We start from the raw sequence: 14,898 nt of genomic DNA, 5'->3' as shown, positions 1-14,898 counted from the left end.
GTTCAAGCCCCAATCGCTCAAAATCTTTTTCACTCCATCCTTCCACCTCTAATTTGGTCACCCACTTCTCGTTCCCTCCACCTCTGACACATATATCCTCTTGGTCAATCTTTCCTCACTCATTCTCTCCATGTGACCAAACCAATTCAATATACCCTCTTCTGCTCTCTCAACCACACTCTTTTTATTACCAAACATCTCTCCTACCCTTTCATTACTTACTCGATCAAACCACCTCACACAACATAGGGTCCTCAAACATCTCACTTCCAACACATCCTCCCTCCTCTGCACAACCTTATCTATAGCCCACGCCTCGCAACATATAACATTGTTGGAACCACTATTCCTTCAAGCATTCCCATTTTTGCTCTCCAAGATAACGTTCTCGCCTTACACACATTCTTCAACACTCCCAGAACCTTCGCCCCCTCCCCCACCCTGTGACTCACTTCCGTTGCCATGGTTCCATCCTCTGCTAAACCCACTCCCAGATATCTAAAAACTTCACTGCTTCTAGTAACTTACCTCACACACCATATACTCTTAATACCTTCCACAGAGCATCTCTATCAACTCTATCATATGCCTTCTCCAGACCCATAAATGCTACATACAAATCCTTTTGTTTTTCTAAGTATTTCTCACATATATTCTTCAAAGGGGATAAGAGTGAGTGCTCAAATTACAGAGGTATAAGTTTGTTGAGTATTCCTGGTAAATTATATGGGAGGGTATTGATTGAGAGGGTGAAGGCATGTACAGAGCATCAAATTGGGGAAGAGCAGTGCGGTTTCAGAAGTGGTAGAGGATGTGTGGATCAGGTGTTTGCTTTGAAGAATGTATGTGAGAAATACTTAGAAAAGCAAATGGATTTGTATGTAGCATTTATGGATCTGGAGAAGGCATATGATAGAGTTGATAGAGATGCTCTGTGGAAGGTATTAAGAATATATGGTAAGGGAGGCAAGTTGTTAGAAGCAGTGAAAAGTTTTTATCGAGGATGTAAGGCATGTGTACGTGTAGGAAGAGAGGAAAGTGATTGGTTCTCAGTGAATGTAGGTTTGCGGCAGGGGTGTGTGATGTCTCCATGGTTGTTTAATTTGTTTATGGATGGGGTTGTTAGGGAGGTAAATGCAAGAGTCCTGGAAAGAGGGGCAAGTATGAAGTCTGTTGGGGATGAGAGAGCTTGGGAAGTGAGTCAGTTGTTGTTCGCTGATGATACAGCGCTGGTGGCTGATTCATGTGAGAAACTGCAGAAGCTGGTGACTGAGTTTGGTAAAGTGTGTGGAAGAAGAAAGTTAAGAGTAAATGTGAATAAGAGCAAGGTTATTAGGTACAGTAGGGTTGAGGGTCAAGTCAATTGGGAGGTGAGTTTGAATGGAGAAAAACTGGAGGAAGTGAAGTGTTTTAGATATCTGGGAGTGGATCTGTCAGCGGATGGAACCATGGAAGCGGAAGTGGATCATAGGGTGGGGGAGGGGGCGAAAATTTTGGGAGCCTTGAAAAATGTGTGGAAGTCGAGAACATTATCTCGGAAAGCAAAAATGGGTATGTTTGAAGGAATAGTGGTTCCAACAATGTTGTATGGTTGCGAGGCGTGGGCTATGGATAGAGTTGTGCGCAGGAGGATGGATGTGCTGGAAATGAGATGTTTGAGGACAATGTGTGGTGTGAGGTGGTTTGATCGAGTAAGTAACGTAAGGGTAAGAGAGATGTGTGGAAATAAAAAGAGCGTGGTTGAGAGAGCAGAAGAGGGTGTTTTGAAATGGTTTGGGCACATGGAGAGAATGAGTGAGGAAAGATTGACCAAGAGGATATATGTGTCGGAGGTGGAGGGAACGAGGAGAAGAGGGAGACCAAATTGGAGGTGGAAAGATGGAGTGAAAAAGATTTTGTGTGATCGGGGCCTGAACATGCAGGAGGGTGAAAGGAGGGCAAGGAATAGAGTGAATTGGAGCGATGTGGTATACAGGGGTTGACGTGCTGTCAGTGGATTGAATCAAGGCATGTGAAGCGTCTGGGGTAAACCATGGAAAGCTGTGTAGGTATTTATATTTGCGTGTGTGGACGTGTGTATGTACATGTGTATGGGGGGGGGGGTTGGGCCATTTCTTTCGTCTGTTTCCTTGCGCTACCTCGCAAACGCGGGAGACAGCGACAAAGTATAAAAAAAAAAAAAAAAAAATATTCTTCAAAGCAAACACCTGAGCCACACATCCTCTACCACTTCTCAAACCAAACTGCTTCTCCCCAATCTGATGCTCTGTACATGGCTTCACCCTCTCAATCAATACCTTCCCATATAATTTTCCAGAAATACTCAAGAAACTTATACCTCTGTAATTTGAACACTCACCTTTATCCCCTTTGCCTTTGTACAATGGCACTATGCATGCATTCTGCTGATCCTCAGGCACTTCACCATGAACCATATGTACAGTGAATATCCTCAACAACCAGTCAACAAAACAGTCTCCCCCTTTTTTTAATAAATTCCACTGCAATACCATTCAAACCTGCTGCCTTGCCGGCTTTCATCTTCTACAAAGCTTTCACTACCTCTTTTCTGTTAACAAACCATTCTCCCTGACCCTCTCACTTCACACACCACCTCGACCAAAACACCCTCACCTCGAACAAAACACCCTATATCTGCCACTCTATCATCAAACACATTCAACAAACTTTCAAAATACTCACTCCATCTCCTTCTCACTTCACCACTACTTGTTATTACCTACCCATTAGCCCACTTCACCAATGTTCCCATTTGTTCTCTTGTCTTATGCACTTTATTTACCTCCTTCCAAAACATCTTTTTATTCTCCCTAAAATTCAACAATACTCTCTCACCCAAACTCTCATTTGCCCTCTTTTTCGCCTCTTGCACCTTTCTCTTGATCTCCTGCCTCTTTCTGTTATACATCTCCCAGTCATTTACATTATTTCCCTGCAAACTCATCCAAATGCCTCTCTCTTCTCTTTCATTAACAATCTTACTTCTTCATCCCACTACTCACTACCCTTTCTAATCTGCCCACCTCCCATCTTTCTCATGCCACAAGCATCTTTTGCACAAGCCATCACTGCTTCCCTAAATACATCCCATTCCTCACCTACTCCCCTTACGTCATTTACTCTCACCTTTTTCCATTCTGCACTCAATCTCTCCTGGTACTTCCTCACACAAGTCTCCTTTCCAAGCTCACTTACTCTCACCACTGTCTTCACCCAAACATTCTCTCTTCTTTTCTGAAAACCTCTACAAACCTTCACCTTCGCCTCCACAAGATAATGATCAGACATCCCTCCAGTTGCCCCTCTCACCACATTAACATCCAAAAGTCTCTCTTTAACACACCTATCAATCAACACAATCCAGTAATGCTCTCTAGCCATCTCTCCTACTTGCATAAGTATACTTATGTATATCTCTCTTTTTAAACCAGGTATTCCCAATCACAAGTCCTTTTTCAGCACACAAATCTAAAAGCTCTTCACCATTTCCATTTGCAACACTGAACAACCCATGTATACCAATTATACCCTCAACTCCCACATCACTCACCTTTACATTCAAATCACCCATCACTATAAGCTGGTCTCGTGCATCAAAGCTGCTAACACACTCACTCAGCTGCTCCCAAAACACTTGCCTCTCATAATCTTTCTTCTCATGACCAGGTGCATAGGCACCAATAATCACCCATCTTTCTCCAGCCACTTTCAGTTTTACCCATATCAATCTGGAGTTTACTTTTTTACACTATCACATACTCCCACAACTCCTACTTCAAGAGTAGTGCTACTCCTTCCTTTGTTCTTGTGCTCTCACCAACCCCTGACTTTACTTTGAAGATATTCCCAAATCACTCTTCCCCTTTACCCTTGAGCTTCATTTCACTCAGAGACAAAACATCCAGGTTCCTTTCCTGAAACATACTACCTATCTCTACTTTTTTTCTCATCTTGGTTACATCCATTTGAGCCTTTGAGGAGAATGAGCACTCCCTGCATGACTCCCTCTGTTTCTCCTTTCAGAAAGTTAAAATTCAAACTTACATCCCAATTAACTTGTCCCTCAACCCTACTGAACCTAATAACCTTGCTCTTATTCACATTTACTTTCAACTTTCTCCTTTCACATACTTTTCCAAACTCACTCACCAACCTCTGCAGTTTCTCTCATGAATCAGCCACCAGCACTGTATCATAGGCTAACAACAACTGACTCACTTCCCAAGCCCTTTCATCCATAACAGACTGCATACTTGCCCCTGTCTCCAAAACTCTTGCATTTACTTCCTTAATCACCCCATCCATAAAGAAATTAAACAACCATGGGGATATGATGCACCCCTGCCACAGACCAAAATTCACTGGGAACCAATCACTTTCCTCTCTTCCCACTCATACACATGCCTTACATCCTTGGTAAAAACTTTTCAAGGCTTCTAGCAACTTACCTCCCACATCATATACTCTTTCAACCTTCCACAAAGCATCTCTATCAACCACATCATATGCCTTCTCCAGATCCATAAATGCTACATACAAAGCCATTTCTTTTTCTAAGTATTTCTCACATACATTCTTCAAAGCAAACACCTGATCCACACATCCTCTACCACTTCAGAAACCACACTGCTCTTCCCCAATCTGATGCTCTGTAAATGCATTCACCCTCTCAATAAATTCCCTCCCATATAATTTCTCAGGAATACTCAACATACTTATGCCTCTGTAGTTTGAACACTTACCTTAATCCCCTTTGTCTTTGTACAACGGCACTATGCATGCATTCCGCTATTCCTCACGCATCACAGAAAAATTACTGATAAGGAGTCTAATTTTTGCAATGAGATAGTATGAACCATATACTATGAAGCAAAGTCAAAGCTTGAACATCCTGAAATTTTGTAAAGTATTCAAGGTATGTGTGTTCACAGCATACTATCATCACTCAATTTTAAAAATGTAAACATCAAATAGTGTGGAGGAAAGACAGAGATATAAACAAGAAAAATTCTGTGAAATTCATCTTGAAAAATAGCTTTTGGAGGCTATGCAACTTCCTTCCCTCTTACACTAAAAAAATTATTATCACCTTTTTTAATTCCTTCTCACATTGTCCTACCACAGCAAATCAGTGTGAGATAAAGATGACTTAGCTTTTGAGGATTTTGTTATGTGCTCACTCATCTGTGACTACTGTGCTGAACAGTTTTCTGCAACATTTCATTAATCAGTATTCAGAGAACAATAATTAAGAAATCACCTTCAGTTTCTGTGGATCCATGCTCTTGGCCATCTCTGCTTTCTTCATCTGAGCCATGGTACGGGGACCAGCATCCTTCCCACTGCTGAAGCTGAATCCTTGAGATCCCAGTAAGTCACCAAAAGCATCTTCAACAACCTTGCCCTTTGGTGTACCTCCTACATTTTTACCTGAAACATATGATTTCATTTCCCATTTGATTTGTTAAAAGAACTACTTAATGACTCATTTACATCACTAATAGAAACAAAAGATTATGGACATCACAAGGTTTTGGTAATTTTGACAAGGCATAGATAGACAGATAGAAAGACAGATAGATACCCATGTAATCCTGGCTGTTTGGGATGAAAGCTTGGGGCTAAACCTTGAGAAATATAATTCATGAAGGGTAATGATTAAAACTCTCAAAAAGAATTAAAATGAGCAATGCTAAGTTGTAACTATCCCTGGAAATGCTGCATGTGCAAGTGAAAGCAATGCTGAAATAAACAGAAGACATGGAGGAATTCTCACTTGACAGCTCGTGAATTGATGCAGGTGAATGAGGCTTTTTCTTCATCTATTTCTGGTGCTACTACCTTGCTAACATGGATAATGGCAAACATGTATGAAAGAAAATAAAAATGGGGGATTTGATTCAGATTTAACACAAAACTGGAAAGCATGATGTTTATGTTAAATCATCTTCCATTACAGAAAAGAAAAACCCTTTTTTCTTAAACAACTTGCAATGTGCCCATCAGAAAACAATTTGAACAATGCCTTAGGTGTGCCTTTTGCAACATTTAGAAAAAATTAAGTGTAAACACTGTTAAATCTAGCATTCCAAAATCTGGCAACTCCCAAAACCTGCACTTATAAAGGTACTGGTGTTCAGCAAAACAGCTTACCAATTCATCATTTAGATATTCAGCTACTACAATATAGTCTACATTTGAGATAAACTAAATTACACAAAGCAAGGGAAAATGCACGAACTGCTACATTAGTCTTCAAAGTATTGTATATGCCTACATCTAGAAAATCCTAACCCTTCATTGAGCCCCTTGCCTGAGCTGAGTTTCAAAGATCCTCCCAGAACATCAAGACCACTGCCTGTAATCAGTCTGGCACACAAAAGAGATGCCTATTATAAACCTTTACTTATCTGTAATCTTATTTATATGCTAATTTTCTCTCAAATTTTAAATGAACTTTTCAATAATTTCAAGACTTTCAAGTAGGAAGTGTACATCAGTAATAGGAAAAATTCCAGGTAAAAGGTATTTCACCATAATTGCTGGATCCTGGAACATTCTGATTCTCTAGTCACCAGATATGGGACTTTTATAATTTATTCTTATGATGAGGCACAAGTTCAAAATTTGAATAAATTTCACTAAGATGGATTTCTCAAGTATGACTTTACATTTCTGATCCTACATGTAAACACTCTGATGTAAAGTGGGCACACAGAGAGAACAGATGTAGAAAGAATGACTTAAAAACATTATCACAACTGAGTAATGAGTATAAGTAACTGCTGAATCAAAGTACACTGAAAGATTTTTTTTCTTTTTTTTTTGCTTTGTCGCTGTCTCTCACGTTTGCGAGGTAGCGCAAGGAAACAGACGAAAGAAATGGCCCAACCCACCCCCATACACATGTATATACATACGTACACACACGCAAATATACATACCTACACAGCTTTCCATGGTTTACCCCAGACGCTTCACATGCCCTGATTCAATCCACTGACAGCACGTCAACCCCAGTATACCACATCGATCCAATTCACTCTATTCCTTGCCCTCCTTTCACCCTCATGCATGTTCAGACCCAGATCACACAAAATCTTTTTCACTCCATCTTTCCACCTCCAATTTGGTCTCCCACTTCTCCTCGTTCCCTCCACCTCAGACACATATATCCTCTTAGTCAATCTTTCCTCACTCATTCTCTCCATGTGCCCAAACCATTTCAAAACACCCTCTTCTGCTCTCTCAACCACGCTCTTTTTATTTCCACACATCTCTCTTACCCTTACGTTACTTACTCAATCAAACCACCTCACACCACACATTGTCCTCAAACATCTCATCTCCAGCACATCCATCCTCCTGCGCACAACTCTATCCATAGCCCACGCCTCGCAACCATACAACATTGTTGGAACCACTATTCCTTCAAACATACCCATTTTTGCTTTCCGAGATAATGTTCTCGACTTCCACACATTCTTCAAGGCTCCCAGGATTTTCGCCCCCTCCCCCACCCTATGATCCACTTCCGCTTCCATGGTTCCATCCGCTGCCAGATCCACTCCCAGATATCTAAAACACTTTACTTCCTCCAGTTTTTCTCCATTCAAACTTACCTCCCAATTGACTTGACCCTCAACCCTACTGTACCTAATTACCTTGCTCTTATTCACATTTACTCTTAACTATCTTCTTTCACACACTTTACCAAACTCAGTCACCAGCTTCTGCAGTTTCTCACATGAATCAGCCACCAGCGCTGTATCATCAGCGAACAACAACTGACTCACTTCCCAAGCTCTCTCATCCCCAACAGAATTCATACTTGCCCCTCTTTCCAAAACTCTTGCATTCACCTCCCTAACAACCCCATCCATAAACAAATCAAACAACCATGGAGACATCACACACCCCTGCCGCAAACCTACATTCACTGAGAACCAATCACTTTCCTCTCTTCCTACACGTACACATGCCTTACATCCTCGATAAAAACTTTTCACTGCTTCTAACAACTTGCCTCCCACACCATATATTCTTAATACCTTCCACAGAGCATCTCTATCAACTGTATCATATGCCTTCTCCAGATCCATAAATGCTACATACAAATCCATTTGCTTTTCTAAGTATTTCTCACATACATTCTTCAAAACAAACACCTGACCCACACATCCTCTACCACTTCTGAAATCACACTGCTCTTCCCCAATCTGATGCTCTGTACATGCCTTCACCCTCTCAATCAATACCCTCCCATATACTTTACCAGGAATACTCAACAAACTTATACCTCTGTAATTTGAGCACTCACTCTTATCCCCTTTGCCTTTGTACAATGGCACTATGCACTATGCACTGAAAGATATACGTAACAAACATCTATGAGTGGGGTAGTAGTATGGGCAAATATACTGGGAGTCTCCAACTTAACAGATTATGTTCTTGGACCCTTTCTTCAGTTGAACTGTTCATAAGTAGGAAATTACAAAGAAATGGTAATTTGCATAAAAGTAAATTCCTATGGCAGATGGTAAAAATGTATTCAACGTTGTATTCAGAAATAAATGTAACTATCAAAACATATTAGGCAACAAATAAAGAAAAATGTACAATTAAGTATTTCTACAGTTCGTAAGCATGAGTAACCAACTGTATGTTGGACTAGAAATCAAAAAGTTATTTTTGGAGCATATTCATAAGTCAAGGTGTTCATGGGGCGATTGTTTAAATACGTTGAGAACTCCTTGCAAACTAATTTGCAATGTGGTACACTATCAACACTTGTACTGCACAGTATGAAGCAGGAAAGGGCAACTGTACACATACACATCCTGAGAGAAAACACAAAAGCCAATTGTTATTTTTGTTAACTGAGGCAGCATGAGCAACTGAGGCCATAATCAATGCCATCCCATAAAAACTCTATATATATTTTAGTCTATATTTTTTCATTTCATCATACTTGATCACCGTTTCCGACTTAAGCAATGTAGTGCCAGGAAACAGACGAATATAGACCTACCCACTCACATACACATGTATACACATATATGCACATGTACATTTTTTTTTTTCAAACTATTCGCTATTTCCCGCATTAGCGAGGTAGCGTTAAGAACAGAGGACTGCGCCTTTGGGGGAATATCCTCACCTGGCCCCCTCTCTGTTCTTTCTTTTGGAAAAATCACAAAAAAAATAGAGAGGGGAGGATTTCCAGTCCCCCGCTCCCTCCCCTTTTAGTCGCCTTCTACGATACGCAGGGAATACGTGGGAAGTATTCTTCCCCCTTATCCCCAGGGATTGTACATATGTACATACAAATACATATATATACATATACATACATACACATACGCATACAACTATACACACATACATATTCATACCTGGAAGCCTTTATCCATTCCTGACACCACCCCACCCATCACCACCCCCTGCCACAGCGAGGTAGTGCCAGGAAACATACGAAGAGGCCACACCTGCTCACATCTATTCTCTAGCTGTCATGAGTAATGCACCAAAACAGAATATCCACATCCAGGCTCCACAAACATTTCCATGGTTTACCCAAGACGTTGCACGTGCCCTGGTTCAGTCCACTGATGGCATGTCGATCCCAGTATACCATATTCCAATTCACTCTATTCCATGCACGCCTTTCAACCTCCTGCATGTTCAGGCACAAATCACCCAAAATCTTTGTCACTCCATCCTTCCACCTCCAATTTAATCTCCCACTTCTCCTTGTTCCCTCCACTTCTGACACACATCCTCTTTCTCAACCTTTCTTCACTCATTCTCTCCATATGTCCAAACCCTTTCAACTAACTCAATAAAGCTACTTCACACCAAACACTGTCCTCAAACATCTCATTTCCAACACATTCACCCTCTTCCATACAAACTTATCTACAGCCAATGCCTTGCAAGCATATAATATTGTTGGAACTACTAATCCTTTAAATGTACCCATTTTTGCTCTCCGAGAGAACATTCTCTCTTTCCATATGTTCTTCATCACTCCAGAACCTTTGCCCCCTCCCCCACCTTACGACTTACTTCTGCTTCCATGGTTCCATTTGCTGCCAAGTCCACTTACAAACATCAAAAACACTTCACTTCTAAGTTTTCTCCAGTCATACTTACATCCCAACTAACTTGACCCTCAACCCTGCTGAACCTAACAACCTTGCCCTTTTTCACATTTACTCTCAACTTTCTCCTTTCACACGCTTTCAAACTCAAACATCAACTTCCGCAGGTTCTCACTCGAATCAGCCACCAGAGTTGTATCATCAGTGAATAACAACTGACTCACTTCCCATGCCCTCTCATCCCCAACAGACTGCATACTCGCCCCTCTCCCAAAATATTGCATTTATCTCTCTAATCACCCCATCCATAAACAAATCAAACAACCATGGAGACATCACACACCCTTGCCACAGACTGACCTTCACTGGGAGCCATTCACTCTCCTCTCTTCCTACTCGTACACATGCCTTAGACACTTGATAAAAACTCCCACACCATATATTCATAGAACTTCCATAAAGCATCTCTATTAACCTAATCACATGCCTTCTCCAAATCCATAAATGTCACATAAAAATCCATTTGTTTTTCTAAGTATTTCTCACATACACTCTTCAAAGCAAACACCTGATCCACACATCCTTGACCACTTCTGAAATCACAATGCTCCTCCCCAATCAGATGCTCTGTACATGCCTTCACCCTCTCAATCAATACCCTCCCATACAATTTTCCAGGAATACTCAACAAACTTATGCCTCTGTAGTTTTATCACTCACCTTTATCCCCTTTGCCTTTGCACAATGGTACTATACATGCATTCTGCCAATCCTCAGACACTTCACCATGATCCATACATACACTGAATATCTTTACCAACCAATCAACAACACAGTCACCCCCTTTCTTGATAAATTCAACTGCAACACCATCCAAACCCACCACCTTGCCAGATTTCATCTTCCGTAAGGCTTTCACCATCTCTTCTCTCTTAACCAAACCATTCTCCCTGACCCTCTCACTTCGCACACCACTCCAACCAAAACACCATACATCTGCCACTCTATCATCAAACACATTCAATAAACCTTCAAAATACTCACACCATCCTTTCATCACTACCTGTTATCACTTCCCCCTTCACCGATGTTTCCATTTGTTCTCATGTCTTGTGCAAATTATTTACCTCCTTCCAAAACACTGTTTTATTCTCCCTAAAGTTTAACGATACTCTCTCACCCCAACTCTCATTTGCCCTCTTTTTCAACCCTTGCACCTTCCTCTTGACCTCCTGCTGCATTCTCTTATACATCTCCCAGTCATTTGCACTCCTTCCTCTCAAGGATCTTCCAAATGCCTCTCTTTTCTCTTTCACTAACAAATTTCCTTCCACATTCCACCAATTACTGCCCTCTCTAATCTGCCCACCTCCCACCTTTTTCATGACACATGCATCTTTTGCACATGCCATCACAGCTTCCCTAAATACATCCCATTTCTCACCCACTCCCCTCATGTCATTTGCTCTCACCTTTTGCCATTCTACATTCAATCTCTCCTGGTACTACCTTACATAAGTCTCCTTTCCAAGCCCACCTACTCTCACCACTTTTCTTTCCAACAATCTCTCTTCCTTTTTGAAAACCTCTACAAATCTTCACCTTCGCCTCCACAAGATAGTGATCAGACATCCCATCAGCTGTCCCCCTCACTACATTAACATTCAGAAGTTTCTCTTTTACATGCCTATCAATTAACACATAATCCAATAATGCCCTTTAACCATCTCTCCCTCTCACATACCTATACTTATGTATATCTCTCTTTTTAAAATGAGGTATTCCTAATCGCCAGTCTTTTTTCAGCACACAAATCCACTAGTTCTACACCATTTCCATTCACAACACTGAATACCCCATGTACACTAATTATACCCTATACTGCCACATTAATCACCTCGGCATTTAAATCACCCATCACTAATACTTGGTCTCGTGCACCAAAGCTGCTGACACATTCACTCAGCTGCTCCCAAAACACCTGTCTCTCATGATCTTTCTTCTCATGACCAGGCATAAATGCCAGTAATCACCCATCTCTCTTCATACACTTTCAGTTATACCTACATTAATCTAGAATTTACTTTCTCACACTCTATATATCCTAGACTGAGCCAGGTTCACATTTCACTGACCTACTCCTAGGGGTGGATGAACAGCTGGGTTGACTATGGACTGACGGACACAATCAGGATTTGAACCTATACATTCAACCCTGAGTGGGCCTTGAATGTGTTGAGGTCAGGAACACTAACTGCTACACCACGGAAGACCAAATGCTTTGCATAATAGCATCAAGAGAATTCATATGTGAACTATTCTGTCATGAAAACACACTGAGGTGGATAACACAGAGCAACCAAAAGAGAAAGCAAGGTCTCACAATACGCCTGTAAGCTAATGTTGAGCCTATGTCTTAAAGAAGTACGAAAAGTGCATCAAATCTGCACTGCACTATCTGTTAACACCATAATGCTTGCATACCAAATCAATGTTTAGCAAGAATTAGGTTAATTAGATCAACTTACCACCAACATCAAAATTGACACGCCCATAATTAGGTTGCGATGGAGATTTCATTTGATGATGTGGAGTACCTGCTGGTGTCTTCCCAGGTGTTGGCTGCTGCTGTGTTTGTTGGGCTGGTTGCTGAGGTCTAGGAACTTGCTGCCAACCACCCACTTGTCCTCCCATCACACCTGTTGCAGAGTATTGCCAGCGAAATGTTATTCTCAATAATAAAGTAATTTTCATTCAACTTCTTTCTCTCAATATCCTTTTCTGAAACAGATCTGGAGAAAAAAAAAAAAACAGTAGAAAAGCAAGACGTGGGGGAGAATGTGGAGCAGGTATGAACTTGAGAGAGACTTTCTGGAGCGATCAAACACTTGCGTTTATAGAAAAATGGTAGACTTAGTCCCTGAATATCTCTTTTCTTACCAGGGTACAAAATTAGAAATTTTCATTTTGAGCCAGTACAGGGATCACAGGGGAAGTGATTAGTAAGCATTCTGTGTCCTTGTGACAGGAACATCATGGGCATGAAGGGTCTTGAGATATGTTGAATCGGTATTTGTAAAGATGTCGAGATGGGAGCTGTTCATAGCATAAACAAATAGGTGAAACTCATGTATGTCTACAAGTATGGTTTCAGATGGTTGCATGACTGGTGGGGTGGTGTGTAAGACTTAGTTGGGAGGGTAGCTGTTTAATGCTTCTCAGGTCATTTTGTTTTGTGTTTTGTCAGTGATAGGATGTGGGGATATGTGAGTAAAGGTTGCAGAAGTCTGAAGCAATGGTCAACTATGTGTTTCTACTTATGAGTAGTTTGGATGGGAGGGGTCTAATGCTGTTGCAAAGATCTGAGCACAAGCACAATGAGATGGAACATGATTGGGAGGATCTTTTTTTGTTTCACAGTGAAAATGATGACTTTGTGGTTGCGTACCTCTGAGGTTAACAGTGATGTTCAACACAATGTTAACTAGTGGTTACTTTGTGTCTGATGGGAAATGGCTGATGATGGCCCTACTACTTATGTGTACTTATACAAGTTTTCAGGGAAGCATTTTATCCACGTGTGAGAAGTGTGTGATATGCTGAAGTTGGGCGTTGGGCATGTGAAAAAGGGTAGTAAGGGCAGGGATAAGGAGAAGTTGCTTGTGAAAGAGGAAAAAAAGAGGGGTATAAGGGTATTACTTGTGGGGAAGGACTGCAAGTGATTGGGAGATGTATAAATAGAAAGCAGCAAGTTAAAAGGTTAAGAGGAAGATGCAGGTAATGAAAAAGAGGGCAAAAGAGACTTGCGAGTGACCAAGTATCAGCATTCTTCAGCAAGAAAATGTTTTAGGAGGAGATTCACAGATTGAGAAAAACAGGAGAACAAATGGGAGCATTAGTGAATGGGATAGATGGGGAAGAAGTAACAAGCAGGGCTGAGATAAAAAGGAAATGAAGTTAGTATTTCAAAGGACTGCTGAGTATGTCTGATGATAGGGTGGCAGTTATGGGGTTTTGGATGTGGAGGAAGATCAAGTGAAAAATTCATGGCAGGAGGGTTGACAAAAACAATAGAGGTTATGAAAGCCTTGTGTAAGATAAAGTGTGGAAAAGTGACTGGAGTGGATTGAACTGCAGCTAAATTTCTCTTAAGGGAATGACTGTGTTGTTGATTGATCAGTTAGGATCTTTAAGGCTTGAGTGTTACCCTACAGAGGTACAAGTTTGTTGAGTGTATCTGGTAAGCTGTGTGGAAGAGTGAAGATAAAAATTGTGGTGGCATGCACAAAACATCAGACTGTGGTTTCAGGAGTGTTATGAACATATGTGTGTGCCCCTATGTTTGTATGTGTCCCTTTATGTGTTCATGGCATAAGTGATATCTAATGTTTTAGGATGGCAGAGAAGGGGGCCAGGGCTTCAGTTATCTCGGTTTGAGTTTCACTCCCCTGGCTGGGTCATCAATTCCAGTCACCCTCAACACTTGGACCTGTTATTTCTCCCCTGTTCGAGGCACCAGACGACTGGGGTCAAGATAGAAGGTCAGCTAGGAAATATGGCTTCCTGTATATCGCCGTTACTGTCAGGACATGAGGAGGTTGGGCCTTAGGCAAGATGAGGGCCAGACCTAAGACCCTCCAGCTAACCAGGAGTGGCACTATGAGCCACCCTCCTCCAATCACAGCTGGACCTTAGGCCTCTAGCCAATCAAGAGTAACAATATGGGTCACCCTTCGACAATCCCACCTGAGACTACGGCAGCAGGGTGGGGCAA

General features: G+C 41.4%; 1 protein-coding gene across 3 annotated transcripts in view; it reads right to left on the bottom strand.

Annotated features, from left to right (window-relative positions):
- LOC139746207 (cyclin-G-associated kinase-like) overlaps positions 1 to 14,898 on the bottom strand; it is a 329,022-nt gene that overhangs the window by 56,879 nt on the left and 257,245 nt on the right. For all 3 annotated transcript variants that reach the window (XM_071657155.1, XM_071657166.1, XM_071657174.1), the window contains 2 exons: positions 12,653 to 12,823; positions 5,282 to 5,451 (listed from right to left, as the gene is read on the bottom strand). In XM_071657155.1, coding sequence (XP_071513256.1) covers positions 5,282 to 5,451; positions 12,653 to 12,823 — 341 coding nt within the window. The remainder of the gene's footprint in view (positions 1 to 5,281; positions 5,452 to 12,652; positions 12,824 to 14,898) is intronic.

The sequence above is a fragment of the Panulirus ornatus genome, chromosome 4, assembly GCF_036320965.1.
Source record: "Panulirus ornatus isolate Po-2019 chromosome 4, ASM3632096v1, whole genome shotgun sequence".
In the NCBI taxonomy this organism is placed as follows: Eukaryota; Metazoa; Arthropoda; class Malacostraca; order Decapoda; family Palinuridae; genus Panulirus; species Panulirus ornatus.
This window is presented reverse-complemented; position numbering and strand designations above follow the sequence as displayed.